Below are 16,704 nucleotides of genomic sequence, written 5' to 3' on the forward strand. Positions count from 1 at the left end.
TTTAGTTATTACATTACCTGTTAACCACTTGAACCCTAAAAAAAGATCTACAAGCTCATAATGTGTTGCATCTTGACAAGTTGAGAGCTTGTAGATCGGTCTAAAATATCGATGGCAAGGTGAAAACACATTTAGAATATACAAATGTTTTTGTTTTTCATATCCAGAAACATGTTTCCCTGTGTGTAAAATAAAACTAAACATACAATTGTTCTGTACTTGCAGGTAAGAGCCAATGATGCAGACACCGGCAACAATGGAGAGATTGACTACAGCTTGCACCAGGCCTCTGAAACCGTCCAGAGGCTGCTCCGCATTGATCGCTCAACAGGCATCATCTACGTCAAGGGCTTGGTGGACCGTGAAGATGAAAGCTTCCTCAAATTCTTTGTTGTTGCCAAGGACCGTGGCCCTACCTCGAGGAGCTCCAAGGTTCTAGTGACTATCAATGTCAGGGACCAGAATGACAATGCGCCAGCCATCGAGATCCGTGGCATTGGCTTAGTTACACACCAGGACGGCGTGGCCAACATATCTGAGGACATGCCCATTGGCACGCCAGTGGCGCTGGTGCAGGTCTCAGATCGTGACGAGGGGGAGAATGCAGTAGTCACATGTGTTGTGGCTCGCGATGTCCCATTTGAGCTGCGGCCTGCCAGCCCATCGGCAAACGACCGCAAGCGGAAGTACTTCCTGCAGACCACCACCCTGCTGGATTATGAGAGGGTGAAGGATTACCGGATTGAGATCGTCGCTGTAGATTCTGGCAACCCAGCTCTGTCCAGCACCAACTCTCTGAAAGTCCAAGTCACTGACATGAACGACAACACGCCTAGCTTTTCTCCAAATATGCTGGAGGTGGACTTTGCAGAGGGAAACCAACCAGGCGATAAGGTCCTGGATGTTGTGGCCAGTGATGCAGACAGCGGCACCAATGCAGAACTTTTGTACAGCATCGTTGAACTCTCGGCCACAAAGCTTTTCGAGATTGACTCTAACTCCGGAGAAGTGCGCGTGAAGAACCTCCTGGATCGTGAAGAAACGGAGCGCTATGAGTTCCATGTGGCCGCTGCTGACAAGGGAGTTCCCAGTAAGACGGGCACCGCCACAGTGGTGATCAATGTTTTGGACCGGAATGACAACGATCCGAAATTCATGTTGAGTGGCTATAGCTTTTCTGTCATTGAGAACATGGTTCCACTCAACCCTGTTGGTGTGGTTACCGTCACAGATGCTGATAAAGGCGAGAATGCCCGGGTTCGGCTTTTTGTTGAACCAGACAATGGCAAATTTGTTATCCAGAATGGTACCGGCACCATCCTCTCTAGCATCTCCTTTGACCGGGAGAAGGAGAGCACCTACACCTTCCGCCTCAGGGCCGTGGACTCCGGGGATCCGCCCAGGTCCTCCTACGTGGCTGTAACCATCAATGTTCTGGATGAGAACGACAATGCCCCATACGTCACCAAGCCGTCCAATTCCACCTACAAATTCCTGACACCTGTCGCTGCCCCTGAAACCCAGGTGGAGGTGGTGGAGGCAGAGGACATAGACTCAGGCCCCAACGCTGAGCTGGTCTACAGCATTACCGGTGGCAACCCTTACGATTTGTTCCACATCTCACCCAGCAGTGGGGAAATTACGCTGGCTCAGGAATTCACCCGCAAGCACAACGGCCTTCACCGCCTGGTGGTGAAGGTCACTGATAAAGGCAAACCACCTCGCCACACCACTGCCCTGGTCCACATCTTTGTCAATGACACAATCGGCAACGTCACGGCAATTGAGTCCCTGGTGGGCCACAGCCTCTACACCCCCTTGGACAGGGACATTGCTGGTGACCCCAACTACGCCCTAGCCCAGCGTAGCAACATCCTCTACGGCAGCCTAGCGGGTATCGCAGGGGTCATCATGGTCATCGTAGTTGTCGTGGTCATCCGACATCGCCTGCAAAAAGATACCAAGAGTGGTTACCAGGCTGGGAAAAAGGAGAGCAAAGACTTGTATGCGCCCAAACAAGGGCCCAAAAATGGCAAGGGGAAGAAGAGCAAGAAGGGTAAAGCTCCCAAACCTGCCAAGCCTCTGGAGGAGGAGGATGAAGAGGCCAGCCTGCAGAAAGGCCTAAAGTTCAACCTCATCAATGACAATGTCAATGACAGCCCCCGAATCCACCTCCCCCTGAATTACCCCCCAGGAAGCCCTGACCTCGGCAGACACTATCGTTCGAACTCCCCCCTGCCCTCCATACAGCTGCAGCCTCAGTCCCCCTCCGCCTCCAAGAAGCACCAAGCTGTGCAGGAACTGCCCGCCACCAACACCTTTGTGGGCACCGGCGACAACAACTCGACAGGCTCAGACCAATATTCGGATTACAGCTACAAGGCCAACCCGCCGAAATACAGCAGCACCAAACAGGTAGGCGACTACTTTGTAAACACTGCAGGGTACGACAGGAACATCATGTGGACCAACAGGGTGTGGTAATCACCAGAGACTGATTGTTACACCAGATGTACCAAAGCTGCACTGATTCCTTTTTCTTTTTACGGGGGTTATGTGACACAGCACATCACCAATGGTGTCACCATTCACAACCACAGGTTGGCCTTTCTCCATTTTAATTTTTCCACTTTGTTGATATTTCCTTTTTTAATTTCTTTTTACATTTTATAATGGACTTACCGCAAAATCACATGAAGGGTGTGCACAAATTTCTGTTTTATTTTATTTATGTTTAACCTTTTTGAGACTGGGTTGAATGAAGGAAGTTATGTTTTTTTCATTTTTATGAAAGAAAAAAAGGACACTTTTTCTTGGTTGAGTTTACATTCTCACATCTTTATTAAGCCTGGTTGTGAAGTGTAGAGCTGACTTGGGATTTATCTGCCTCCTAAGAACTTTTGTTTGAGTGTGACAAAGAACAAATGTGAATTCCTCAGACGTAATTATTGTATCTTGGCTACCTTTGGCTGGGAAAAGACTGGCTGAATGGCACTTTGGAGTGTTTTCACTGAGTTCAAAACAATTTAACTTAATTTCAGCTTAGATAGCCAAAGAGTGGAGGGAGAAGAAAAGAGAAAACTAAATTAAAAAGAAAAAAAAAGATAAAGAAAAAGCCCAATCTGTGTCGGCAGTTTCTAAACACCCCTCCTCAATACCGACAGGTCGGTTGAAAAATGACTTAATTATGCTGTCTTCATTTGCCAGAGCTTAAGTCAATTGTTTGCACAGATTAATGGCAGGTAATTCCAGAGTCCCCCGTTTCGCTTATACACAGAGTGCCTTGCTGTATTTAATGTACATACATGGGGGTCGTCAAGGGTGTGCTCATAATGAGCTTTCCATGTCGGTACCACGGAATTGCAAATTTATGAGTTATGGACTCAAGCCCCTGGCGAGCTGTGAATGATGTCACATGCACTGTGTAGCGAGAGCCTCTAGAAAAGACGAGCGAGCGAGGTTGATTGCATTCTACAACCCCAGTGTGTAGAATGTCCCAAAAAAAAGAATTGCTCTGTTGTCTTTTTGTTTGACATGTTTGTGATTTATGAGACAATCATATGCGAGATACAGTGATATGCAAGGTGTAAATATGTGAATAACATTATTTTGTTTTGCTGTTGTGTTGCATTTAGTTTTCCCATCATGTTTGTTTGTTCTATCACAACATCTTTCCTATGTGCTTTATATATTCAGTGCATCATGGGTTCTGAATAGAAATGGGCTACCTTGTTCAACATCAAAATATGTACGAGAGCGAGACACAAGATTTCATCTTTATCATACTTCATTTGAACCTGCTAATGTTGTCACAGTTTATTTAGTGTGCGTTTAATCTGGCACGCAGCAAAACTCACTGTCTTCCAACATTCCGCATTGAACTATTATACCACATGGCCTCTATATGGTTAATATTTAGCTTGTTGAAGCCCGCTACAGTATGCTTAATGACCAAAGGTCATTTAGAATGCTCTCGAGTTGCTATGCTTCACTGACTGTGTGGGTGATGTTCCATCTGTTAGTTCAACTGGATTTAAAGCTGCAGTGACCCAATCCCAATTTCTTTTGACAGCATACTGCCTTATACTTCTGTTCTGATTTGTGTTTGATCCATATTTGCAAGTTTATGTACTGGGAAAGAAATGTTCATTTTTATAGTGAAAGACAATTTTACTTCAATAAAAATGTTGTTTACAATGTTAAAATCACTCTTTGTGAATTCAATGGGCAGTGGGCATTGGGATTGGTCAAATGGGAAGTATAAAGTCTTCAAATAGGAGGCGAACACTTGAGGTACAGTATTCCATTTTCATTATCATCCTGTCTCTATTAACTTCTAACTCGCCATATTAACACTAAAACGAACTCACCACAACTAAAATGGCACAACTGATGACTAACCACAACCAAAAACAGGGTTCAGTTTATCATCTACTTGTTACTAACAACACTTAAAAGCTTGAAAGCTGTCTACTTTAGTTTGTGCATAGCAAACCTTGTTATTTCAATGCTTTCTTATAGACCCCCACCACCCGAAATAATAGATCTACAATAACCGAGTCAGCCACAAAAATGCCAAAACCCTGCTTGATGTAACAGCTTTTCTTCAGTGTGTTTAAGGATACATCACTTTGGGCCGCATTTTCCTAAATATGCCGTGCCATTGCATTCATGTATTTTAATATTTATACTTCATCTGCTTTAGCCTGATGGTATTGACGGCTGCATGGAGTGGTGATTCCAGTATGTAAAACTGAACACTCAAAAGAGAATGACGAAATTTGTACCCTGACCCATCAGCATATTGGTACGGTAACAACTACTGAAATATAGCCCTGGTTTAAAAAATGTAATACAAATAACATGCATTATACTTTGAGGAATGTTTCAACATCCATACACCTGGGCTCAGGCAAATCATACTTTTTTTTAAAAAAATTTACCCCAAATGGAACTCAATCACACCACCTCTCCTGCCTGCGGGCAAGCCTGTGTGACTTGGTGACATCTGGCTTTGTGAGCGACTGGGATGTTGTTTCATGTCAGACAACGGAGGAAGAAAACATTGTCACATTCCAACCGCCTGGTTCCTTCGACAAGTCCTGACAGCTACCATAACAGATAGAACAAGATAGAAAAAACAAATGATGCCAAAACAAAGGGGGAGCGGGGGGGGGGGGGGGCAGGCTGGGAGCAGGCACTGAAGCCAGGAGTGTCATATGTTGGGAGTGGATGGTAGAGGAGGTGACTAGGACAAGGAGGAGAGCGAGGTAGAGGGTGTATTAAATGATCCACATTCATTAAGTTTGGCTGACACGTCTGCTGAATGCCAACTTACAATTCATGTTTTTATTCAACATTTTAGTTTCTGCACTTAACCAGATTGCCTTGAAATGAGGGCAGTGGTAGAATAAACATTGCATTTTAGCAGGATATCTTTTCTGGCGAGACGGTGGAGTGAGTGCAGTGCTAGATTAAACCTTAAATTGCTAAAATGGCCAATGTAAAAAATCGATCGTCTTGATCAAATACCATGAAAAATTTAAACACCAACACCATGTTTTTTCAACTCTCCCCTTCTCCCAGATTCTTGCACTCAGGACTAGCAGACACAACCACATGAAAACGGCAACAAAAACACTAAAATATCACATTAAAAATCCTCCTGCGTCCAGTCTGCCGAAGCACTGACCAACTCAGCCTGCAGCTTGCTCCGTCTCCATGGAGATGAACTGACCTGTGTGTGTGTGTGTGTGTGTGTGTGTGTGTGTGCGCTGACTCACGGCTCCAAGCGGTGCAGGTGGAGAGATACAGAGATGAGCATAAGGTTGGGCGGTGGGGATCGAGGTGGTGGGGGCACACAGGGTCACAGAAAGAGCAATGTATGACAGAGAATATGTGAGGAGAGGGAGAGAGGGCGAACGTGATTGAGAGACTGTTGGGGTGTTAGGTCTTTGTTGTGCTGGCCATACCCGCAGAAGACCTTCAAAGTGTTGCATCTCATCAGAGCCGCACAGCGATATAAACTCACATCACCTCATCTCCCATCCAACCCCACCAAATTCCCAATCATCTCTGCCGACAGGCAGAGAGGGGAGCAGCAGAATACTGTACCTCTAGTGTTTGTGATTCCCCCTCAGCACTCTGCCTTTTGAAAGAAGAAAGAGTGTGTGTGTGTGTGTGTGTGTGTACATACTTGTATTATTATACTTGTTAGGACCATAATGTCCCCACAAGTATAGTAGCATTTGAGAAATAGATAGTGATGACCATTTTCCTGGTACTCAGAAAAAAAAGGTTGTTTTATGGTTTAAAAAAAGATTTGGGGAGTTAGTCTGACAAATATGAAAAGCTTCCAATTAGGATTAAGCACTTAGAGGTGAGGTTTAGGAGTTAGGGTTGGAGTTATGCCTGATTTATACTTTGTTCCGTCATGTGCCAGTGCTGTGGACAGACTATAGTAGATCTACAAGCTCATAACGTGTCATGCTGAGACGCGTTGTGAGCTAGTAGATCGGCTTTAGTGTTGGGATCAAAAATGGTTAAAATTCCATTAATAAAATTGCTGTCCTAAAATGTTGTCATCACTAGTATAGTAATACAAGCATGTGTGTGTGTGAGAGAGATATCTGAAATGTATACAGCGCTTTTCTAAGTACCCAAAGACATAGAGTGAAGGAGAAAACAACAAAAGAAAATCTACTTTATTAGGTAAAAAAAACTTAAGTAAAAGCTAAGACTAAGGAATAAAATGAATAAAAACGCACGCATGTCTGTACTCAAGGAAGGCACTGCAGCCTTGAACCAGTGAGGGTCTGCGGTTGTGTGTGTGGCCGACCATGCATTTCAATGCTAACTGTGTTGTGTGTCTGTGTGGGGGCGTGTGTATTTTTATATATATGCGCTGGGTTCAGCTATGCACTCAGCTGCAGTGTTTGTTTAGGCAAAACGCACTGACGTCCTCGTCTCACTCGTTTGTCTCTTGGCTTCCTGCTCAGTGTTTGCTTGCCTCACCTTTCCATCAGACTCTGTCTTGCCCTGTCATTCACACTGTCTCTGCCTCTCTCTTCTCTGGGTTCATTATGCAAATGAGTTTGATTAGCAGATGATATGATGAGACTGTCTGTGTTGACCTGAATACACCATCGTTATCTTATGTGCTCTCTGTTAGCCAGCCTCAGCTAGCGACACTCCCTTTTCATAAACACTCACCTGCTCAAACAGCGAGCCTGCATGACGTAAGTTCTCGCACTCCTACAGCATTGTGACTGGACACACCCATAGGTTTCTGGGTGTGTCCAGTCAAGCACTTAAGCAGGGCGAGAAGAAAGAGACTTGGTCACACACAAAAACCACAGAACGTATGCATAATTCATACACAGTTGTCAGTGGCATTACTGGACTAATTGGAATCAAAAGGCAGCTCATCTTATGCAACCACATCTCTGCTAATGGGGTTTATCTCTCCCTTTTACAACTTACAATTTAGGCATTTAGCAGAAGCTCTTAACCAAAGCAACTTACAAAGTGCAAGATCGGAGTAGGCTAAGTGGCATGAATCAACAAACAACTGGGTAATTGAGGGTAAATAGCAAAGAAAATAATGAAGATCTGTCCAAACAACATGATGGATAGATACGTAGAAAGACAGACAGACAGACATTGACCCCGGGCAGTGAGGATTAGCATTTATGAGTTAGCAAACATTAGGGCCCATGTCTATCCAATTAACATGCATAGCATACAGTATACGTATGTGAACCAGTAACCAACACTGCATAGTATCTGCATAGTGGTTCTCAAACCTTTTCAGGTCAAGGACCCCCAAATGAATATATATTTGGCCATTTTGTTGTAGGGAAGGGAGGGACATACATCCTGTGTTCTGATCTTGTGTGTAGTGGTGGATGAAAGGGTGTATCGGTAAATGATGGAAGGTTGTTTTTAATTGTATGCTGGAAGTAGCCAGAAGCCAGTGATGGGCGTGCAGAAGGGTGGAGATGTGAAATGTGGGGATGTTGCAATAGTTGCTTGGAGATGACGGAGGCTTGGATAAGGAGCTGGGCAGACTCCTGTTGAGAAAGAGTCGGACCCTCCAGATGTTGTACAGTTCAAACCTACCTGATTGAGTAATTGATCATGTAATCAATCAGTAATCAATTACTCATGCATTGGGTAACCAATCGCTGCATTGAAGGACAGCCAACTGTCCAGGACCACTCCCAGGATTTTTCCACATAGAACAGGAGCCACTAAGTTGATGTAAATGTAAATGTCCTGCAGGGGGCAAGACTTTCCAGGGAAGAAAAGAAGCTCAGACTTGTTTGCTTTGAGCTTCTGGTTGTGGATTGGAAGACATCCACTGTTAGATGTCAGCCAAGCATGCAGTGATGCACTATTCAACCTGTGTGGCAGAGGGAGGGAAGGAGAATAACAGTTGAGTGTCATAAGCGTAACAGTGATAGGAGAGCATGTAAGCAGACGACAAAGCCAATGCATCTGTTGTAAATGAAAAAAGGGGATTAAAGCAAAACCTTCCTTGAAACCTGGTAGGTCTGACCTACCAGGAACCACTTTAATGCTGTCCCAGTGATACCAAGGTCATAAAGGGAGTGGGAGGTGGAGTGCTTGTGTGATATGGCAAGAAGTGTGTGGCCATGTTTGAATCCTGACTGGGTGTGATCCAAAAGGTTATGTGACAGATGGAGAAGGAGCTGGATAAAATCAACACGTTTGATACTGGATTGACACAGGATTGATACTGCGCTGTAATTCTTGACATCAGAGTTGTCAGTTCTGTTTCTTGAGGAGCTCTTGAGTAACTCTGGCTGACTTGAAGGCAGATGGGATGCAGCCTGAGGTTGTAGATGTGTTGATGATGGTGGTAATGAATGGAAGTAGGTCAGGGGCAATGGTCTGGAAGATCCAGGAGGGGAGGACAGGTGGTCGTCTGGTGGATGACCGCAGTTTCAGGATCTCATCTGGAGATAGAGGAGAGAGAGAAGACTGGCATGATATGTTAGGGTTAGCATTAAATTAGTCAGACATTTGGTTAGCGTGAAAAAGGGACAAAGAGCTTCTGTTATTATCAATCTTATCAAAGCAGGTGCGAAAGCTTAAGGAGGAGAAGAGCTTCCTTGGGTTAGCGGTAGAGGACTAAAAGCGCAATAGAAAGAGGACTTGGCAGTGGGTAATGAGAGGGAGAAGGCAGAGATGAGTAAATGAAAATGGGAGAGGTCATTTGATCGGTCATTTTTGCGTGAGAGAATAGGGAGACGTCAGGTTGAGTTGTGATATTGAGCTTGGATAGGTTTAGATGGGAGAGTAGAGAAAGAGATGTTAAAAAAATGTTGGTCAGAGACCAGTAACAGAAGTTAGAGGGGGAGCAGACTCTAGAGAACACTAGGTCCAACACTATGTCCATATCTCCTTAAAGGAGATAAGGAGAGGTTGAATGAGGACAGAAGTTAAGTAACATGAAAATACGTGTCCGATAGAAGAGAGGAGTACCATCTTCTGGGAACAAGCTGTTGAGCGTGTCCATTTCTTGAAGGAAAACCCCAAGTGGGCCTTGGGGGGCAATGATGAAAAGAGGGACAGTGTATGTAACTGAGACCGCATAAAATTGGATGTGGAAAGTGAAAGATGAGAACCCCTAGCGGTTCTATTTTAATTTGGGTGATACAGTGATGAGATGAGAATCATTACCCGCAACCGATGCTGTCTCTCCACACCTGTGAGCAAAGGCGCAGACTGCCAGCATCCTTTTTGTCTGCATTCCACAGAAAATTACATCTTTCAGCTGTGTGTGTGTGTGTGTGTGTGTGTGTGTGTGTGTGTGTGTGTGTGTGTGTGTGTGTGTGTGTGTGTGTGTGTGTGTGTGTGTGTGTGTGTGTGTGTGTGTGTGTGTGTGTGTGTGTGTGTGTGTGTGTGTCGGGTGGGGGGTTAGTTATCTGCCATGCTACTTCTGCCAGGCAAATATTCCCCTGCAATCAGTGAGGACCCAGGGTCCTACTATTTTGGTGCCGGTATATATCGCCACTGACCACTCCATCCATTTGATTAGTCGAGATCACTCCATCAAAGCCAATCACAGAGTATGGAGAAGGGGGAGAGAGAGGGGCCTTATTCTACAGATATTGATAGACAGATGACTACAGCTGTGTCTCTCTGAACAGGGGGAGCTGTCTAAACTCTGAACATGGTTCTGATTAACAGTGGCGTGTTTGACTTTACAATGCCGCTGTAGAATTATCGTCCAAAGAACTCAGTGGTGTAAAGTATCCAAGTACATTTACTTAAGTACTGTACTTAAGTACACTTTTGAGGTATTTGTACTTGAGTATTTCCAATCTCCAATACTTTTACTTCTACTCCACTACATCTCAGAGGCAAATATTGTACTTTTACTCCACTACAATTATTTGAAAAGTATTTACTAGTTACAGTTCAGATATAAATTATTACATTATAAAACATACATTAACCACTTTAGCCCTATTTTATACCTAAGCTATTTGAAAATCGCCGATCTACAAGCTCACAACGCGTCGCATCACGACGCGTTGTGAGCTTGCAGATCGGCTATTTTCAAATATTTTAGTACTTTTACTTTTGGTACTTTAAGTACATTTTGATGCCAATACGTTTGTACTTTTACTCAAGTACATTTTTAATTCTGGACTTTTACTTGTAACAGAGTATTTCTATATTGCAGTATTGGTACTTTTACTTAAGTAAAGAATTTGAGTACTTTTTCCACCACTGAAAAAACTAGGGCATAGACTGTCGTCATGTCGACTGTAGAGCCATATGGTCTTCTTCCATGGGGAGTGAGGCTCGCTCTCTCATTTCTGGTTGTCAAGTAAGTGTCACCTTCTTGTAGACGCTCCAACATGAGAGCTTAACTGCCTGCAATTTCACAATAAACACCCTTGAAACTTGATCACTCCTCCTCGCTTACAATCCCAACAGATATGAAAGTGTTTAGTTTGTACTAATCCAGGGCTCCTCACAGCTAGTTTTTTATGTGTGACATGATGGTCTACCGGTTTCAAAGATCCTCCCTTAAGCAGAAGATCACAGCGTTGAGCCCTACATCGGTTGGAGTGCGCCTGTCAGCGGCCACATGTCTCACACCTGCGTGTCCTCGACCTAGACACTGAAAAGAAAAGCCCTTCTCACACCTTGTGAGTCATTCCTGAAAAGTGATGCATTAATGGCAGGTCAAACCCTTTTGCTGTAGCTAACATCGAGCGGTGGCCTTTCGGTTTTAAGAACACTTAACACTTACAGAGATGGAGCTTTCTGAGGTCATGAGGAAAACTGGGGTCTTTATTATGAACGCGGAAGGAATTCAGACTTTTGACTTTGTTGTTCTTTCCGCGGCGCTGGATGAATGTCAGGGCTGGCTAGGACATGTATATGTCAGAGACAGAGGAGGGATGGAATCAGTGACAGAGGGAAAAGGGAATGGCTGTCTTGTCACAGAAACGTACAATGGAGCCCTTCAGCTCTTCCCTCGAGTAGGATTTCTTTTTTTCTTTTTCTTTTTTTTTTAATAATAAACAGATTCCTGAGCCCACGCATCACTCAGCAGAAGATAATCACGCCAGCCGTGTGTGTGTGTGTGTGTGTGTGTGTGTGTGTGCGCGTGTGCGTGCATATGTGTGCACGTATCCATTTAAATCCCTATCTACACACACACATTATTATGCCTTGCACGTGTGTCAGTGTGTCTCTGCCCTGGGGGTGTAACTGTCTATGTGGCAGACAGACGGACAGAATGTCAGACAGACAGGTGAACAGAGAGACAATAGGCATCCCTGTCTGCCCGTGAGAAGAGCTTTGTCCCTCACTGAGGGCCCCATTCCACCTTTAACCTCCTTAGCAAACACTCCGTTAGTGGAAAGGTCAGAGGCATTAGTCTAAATAAGATAAAGTGTCACGGTGGAGTAGAGCGATCTGTGTTGATTCAGGGCCACTATCTCCAAACTGGGAAGTGTTCCAGGGTGGAGATCCTCATTGCAGCATAAATGTATAAGAAATTAATTCTACCCGTCGTCTACTGCAGTGCTTCCCTCAAACCTTTTAGCTCGAGACCCAAAAGAGAAATGTGATGTCTCCCCGGGACAGACACCAGTGAAAATAGCTGATCTACAAGCTCACGTTTGTAGATCTGCTATTGAGTATTTTTTTAATGGAATTTCTCATTATAGGCACATATCTGTTAATAACATTAACCACTTTAACCCTGTGTCCATCTTCTAAAAAATGTGTAGATGGAATGGAATTTGGCGTGTGATAAAGTATAAAGGGCTTAAGTGGTTAATGCACAAATCTTCCAGGTCAACGGAACATCAGTCCTGGTAGGCTGCTGTTTCACTGCAGCGTTTTTTACATTCCAGCGACTTTGTCTCTCTGAGCAAAATGTTAGCTTGTGTTAGGAGGTTGGCGGTTGACAGAGGGAGTGGGGAAAGATCACATGGTGTGTAGAACACCAAAAACAGGTCTGGGACCTCACTTTGACTGGCTGTCACACTGGAATCCTAATGAGCCTTAATCACTATGGCCATGCACTAGGAGATTGTTGAGTACTCACTTTGAACTCGGTGCCACTCACGGCTAGTCTTGATAGACATTGGGGGGGTGTGTGTGTGTGTGTGTGTGTGTGTGTGTGTGTGTGTGTGTGTGTGCGTGCGCGCGGTTCAACATCTCGCCCACTTGTTCTGAATAGTAAATTGCACACTCTCTGTCTGTGACTCTGTCTCTCTCCCTCTCTGTGCTATGACCTAACTGTGTTTTTTCCATTTTTGTCCAGCTCCATTTTTTTCTTCTTTTCCCCGTTTTGGACATGAAACTAACATTCAGTTCCAATTGGAGATGACTATTCCCCCCATTTCTCTGATAATCCATCCCCCTACCCCAGACCAGGAGAGGAAGGGGAAAAAGCTGAGGCAGTCAAGTAAACTTTATTCATATTGCACCAGATCACAAAAAAAAAAACTCTTGACACTTAACATATAGTGCATGTCAAGATCATTCTCTTTCATTTACAGAGACACAACAACTCCCGCATGAGCAAGCACTTGGCGACAGTGACAACTTAAAACTCTCCTTTAACGAAAAGAAGCCTCAAACAGAACCTGGCTCTAGGTGGGCGGCCATCTGCCTTAACCGGTCGGGGAGGAGGGAGAGAGAGACGGAGAGAGAGAGGCAGTAACTCTTCTTGTCCCACTGCTTATCTTTCTCTCTCTCTCTCTCTCTCTCTCTCTCTCTCTCTCTCTCTCTCTCTCTCTCTCTCTCTCTCTCACATACTGTCTCGCTCGCTCGGTTTCTCTTTCTGTTGCTATTCCTGTCTTTTTCTCTCTCCCTCTCTCCCTCTCGCTCTTTTCCCAAATCATCCATCCTCCCCCTGCTGTTATGCATTCACTTTCTCTCTTGTTTCTATTCCTCTCTCCCTCTCAATCACATAATGCATGAAGGTAGACACACATACTGTACTGTACAATGCACGCAAACACACACGGCGCGCACGCACAGACACATAAGAAGATGCACACAGACGCACACATGCAAGCGTGCATGCACGCACAAGCACACTAACAGGCAACAGAACAATTCCCCCTTCAACACACAACAACATGGCATGGAATATGACATAGTCCATTCTCACCATGCACAACTTGGCTAGCGTTGCATCATCCAGACACACACACACACACACACACGCACACACACACACACACACACACACACACACACACACACACACACACACACACACACACACACACACACACACACACACACACACACACACACATACATGCTCAAGATGAGTTTTTTCAGAACATCGCCTGCATCTTCTACATTAGCGTTGGTGATTACAGCAGGTGTGATGTTAGATGTTAATAAAAGCCAGTTTTTGTTTAGCTAATGTAAAACAAACGGCTTTCGCTTGCTGCACCTGCGACCAGCCACCTCCAAAAGGAGTGTGTAACACACGGAGACTGTAGCAGTAAATGGCTTGCTGTGCGTGCCAGGGGCCCAGGTTGGTGTGGGGTCAGCACTGACAGAGCCAGGCTCCCATCACTTCTTCTAGGCTAGGGAACATGATGACGCACAATCTGTGCAGAGGACTGCACAGTAGTCCGCTTTTCAACCACCTCTTCCCTCCTCTCTCTCTCTCTCTCTCTCTCTCTCCTTCTCCCTCCCCCAGTGTCTCCCCCTCAGGCACAGTAGCAGTGAGTGTGTGGTGCTGGAAATTATGTTGAGTACCGAGAATTCTCAATACAAAAGACTGAATCTGTTTCTGTGTGTATGTGTGTGTGTGTGTACACATATGTGTGTACATTTTCCTGTAGAGAGAGAGGGAGTGAATGACGTCTCTGAGCGACACTGTGTTGTTTTGCCACCTGCTCCGTCGATGGAAGTGAAGTGGAATGGAATCCTGCCTGAGGGGACAGAGCGCTCCACCCACCCCCCCATAACCCCCCACGCCCCATAACACACAAACCCATGCAGGAACAAAACGATTGAAGCTACTGTAAATGCAGGAGTGGGACATGCAGAGGGGGGAAAAAAATGTAGTTCTGACTAAAGGCGATGTGTGGAGGAAGGGAAGAAAAAGAGAGAGAGAGAGAGAGCGCGCAACCTGGGACTCGTTTTCTTGCTAAGCCATTGCACACATACACACATAGTTTGTTGACAGGTTTTTGCATCGCGTTACCATAAGGCGGCTAAATGCATAAACAAATGTGATTCTCACTTGTCTGAGCAAGCCATAAACACACAAACTCTCCCAGCTCCATACATCCTTCTTAAGCCGTACCAAGCACCGCCAGACATAACCTGCTGCCACACAGGCTGTTGGTGTGTGTGTGTGTGTGTGTGTGTGTGTGTGTGTGCGCGCACACACGCATGCGTGTGTGTGTGTGTGTGTGTGTGTGTGTGCGTGCGTGCGTGCATACTGTATGTGTGTGTGTGTGTGTGTGTGTGTGTGTGAGCGAATGGGTGAGTGGGTGGGTGAACATGTGTTCGCTCTAGGCCAGGGCAACGAGTGTGCTCCCCTTCTGCGTCCAGCCACCTGCTACCAGCCCTACCTTGTCTGCTTGGGGTCACACAAGGCACACACGCACGAACACACACACACACACACACACACACACACACACACACACACACACACACACACAGGCCTGCACGCAGACAGACACTTTCAAATTATTCTCAAGTGGACAGACAATTGGATATTACTGCCTATCTTCGCCGACAGTAGGCGGAGATTTACTATTTTTAATTACGTGTATTACATGCATTGTAACACACATGCGCGCACTCACACACACACACACACACTCACTCACTCACTCACTCACTCACTCACTCACTCACTCACTCACTCACTCACTCACTCTCTAACTAACCAGGTCTTAAGGGCGAACATAATTTTTTTAAGCACAATCTATAATCTCTATACTTATATGCAACCCCACAAGGCCCTAGCCAACGTAGCACTCTAGATTTAGCTGGGAGACATTTAGATTGATTGATGTGCGCAAGTACTTTCTGTGTACGCCTGACTTGCTCAAGCCTCTTTTGATGTCTCCTGACATTTCAAAGTGATTTGCTCTTATTTTACTGTAGGTAAACTGTGCGTATAATGAAAGCGAGAGACAAATGTGCAAGAGATTTCCTAGCAGATTTTGGCATTGGAAGTTATGTGCGGGGTGACAGGTGTGCGATAGCCTCGCCACTTTATGCAAACGTATCCCATAATGCTTCCGTATGGCCTGCCAGTCTGTGGTTCCTTGTTCATCTACGATCACTCTGTGCTCTGTTGACCGAGGAAGAAGAAGGGGGGTTGGCATGATGGGAGGAGAGGAGAGGAGATGGCGGAGTAGGGAAAATAGATAGTAAAGAGAGACAGGAAAAACCAAAGAAGGTAGAGAAGCATCAAGTAAAGTAGAGGGGTTGAAATAGGGAAGAGGGAAGGGAGGAGGATGCAAGGAGATGAGAGGAGGAGAAGAGGGGCTGTGTCTGTCCATCAGTGAACATCTGGTCTGAGTCTGCTCCTTCACTACCAATTACATCCACACACACACACACACACACACACACACACACACACACACACACACACACACACACACACACATACACATACACATACACACACACACACACACAGTGTGAACCCAAAGGCACCCAGACCAGATGAGCATGGAATACAAAACATGGATTTAAATGCTCACTTTCAAATGATTAAAAGGAGAGTAAGCAGTAGTCATTTATTATTTAACTTCACATACTCTAACATATACAGTACTGTGTGTGTGTGTGTGTGTGTGTGTGTGTGTGTGTGTGTGTGTGTGTGTGCGTGTGCGCGTGTGTGTGTGTGTTTTATATATATATATAAAGTGGATCACTTCCTCCTGTCCAACCCATATAAGCCGACAGCCCAAAGTCACAGCAGGGTTGAAGGGAGCGTGAAGGAGCGAGTGACAGAGTGACAGAACATGGAAGTGTAATTCTAGCAGATGCTAACTGACAATCGAGGTTGCGCGCAAAGGCCTTCCGGAGTGTGTGTTGGTATCGGTGTGTGTGTCGGTGTGTGTTCACATGCGCGTATACGTGCGTGGTCGACCGTTGCGGAAGGTGCGCTTCGGTGGAGTGTACAGTCACCAGCAGTCGTCCCGGCAA

The 16,704-nt window shown here is 45.3% G+C and overlaps 1 protein-coding gene across 2 annotated transcripts in view; it reads left to right on the forward strand.

Annotated features, from left to right (window-relative positions):
* pcdh1b (protocadherin 1b) overlaps window positions 1–16,704 on the forward strand; it is a 251,347-nt gene that overhangs the window by 18,870 nt on the left and 215,773 nt on the right. For both annotated transcript variants that reach the window (XM_080415276.1, XM_080415277.1), the window contains exon 3: window positions 226–2,415. In XM_080415276.1, the coding sequence (XP_080271402.1) occupies window positions 226–2,415 (2,190 nt within the window). The remainder of the gene's footprint in view (window positions 1–225; window positions 2,416–16,704) is intronic.

This window comes from Gymnoscopelus braueri (assembly GCF_963280865.1).
Source record: "Gymnoscopelus braueri genome assembly, chromosome: 20".
In the NCBI taxonomy this organism is placed as follows: domain Eukaryota; kingdom Metazoa; phylum Chordata; class Actinopteri; order Myctophiformes; family Myctophidae; genus Gymnoscopelus; species Gymnoscopelus braueri.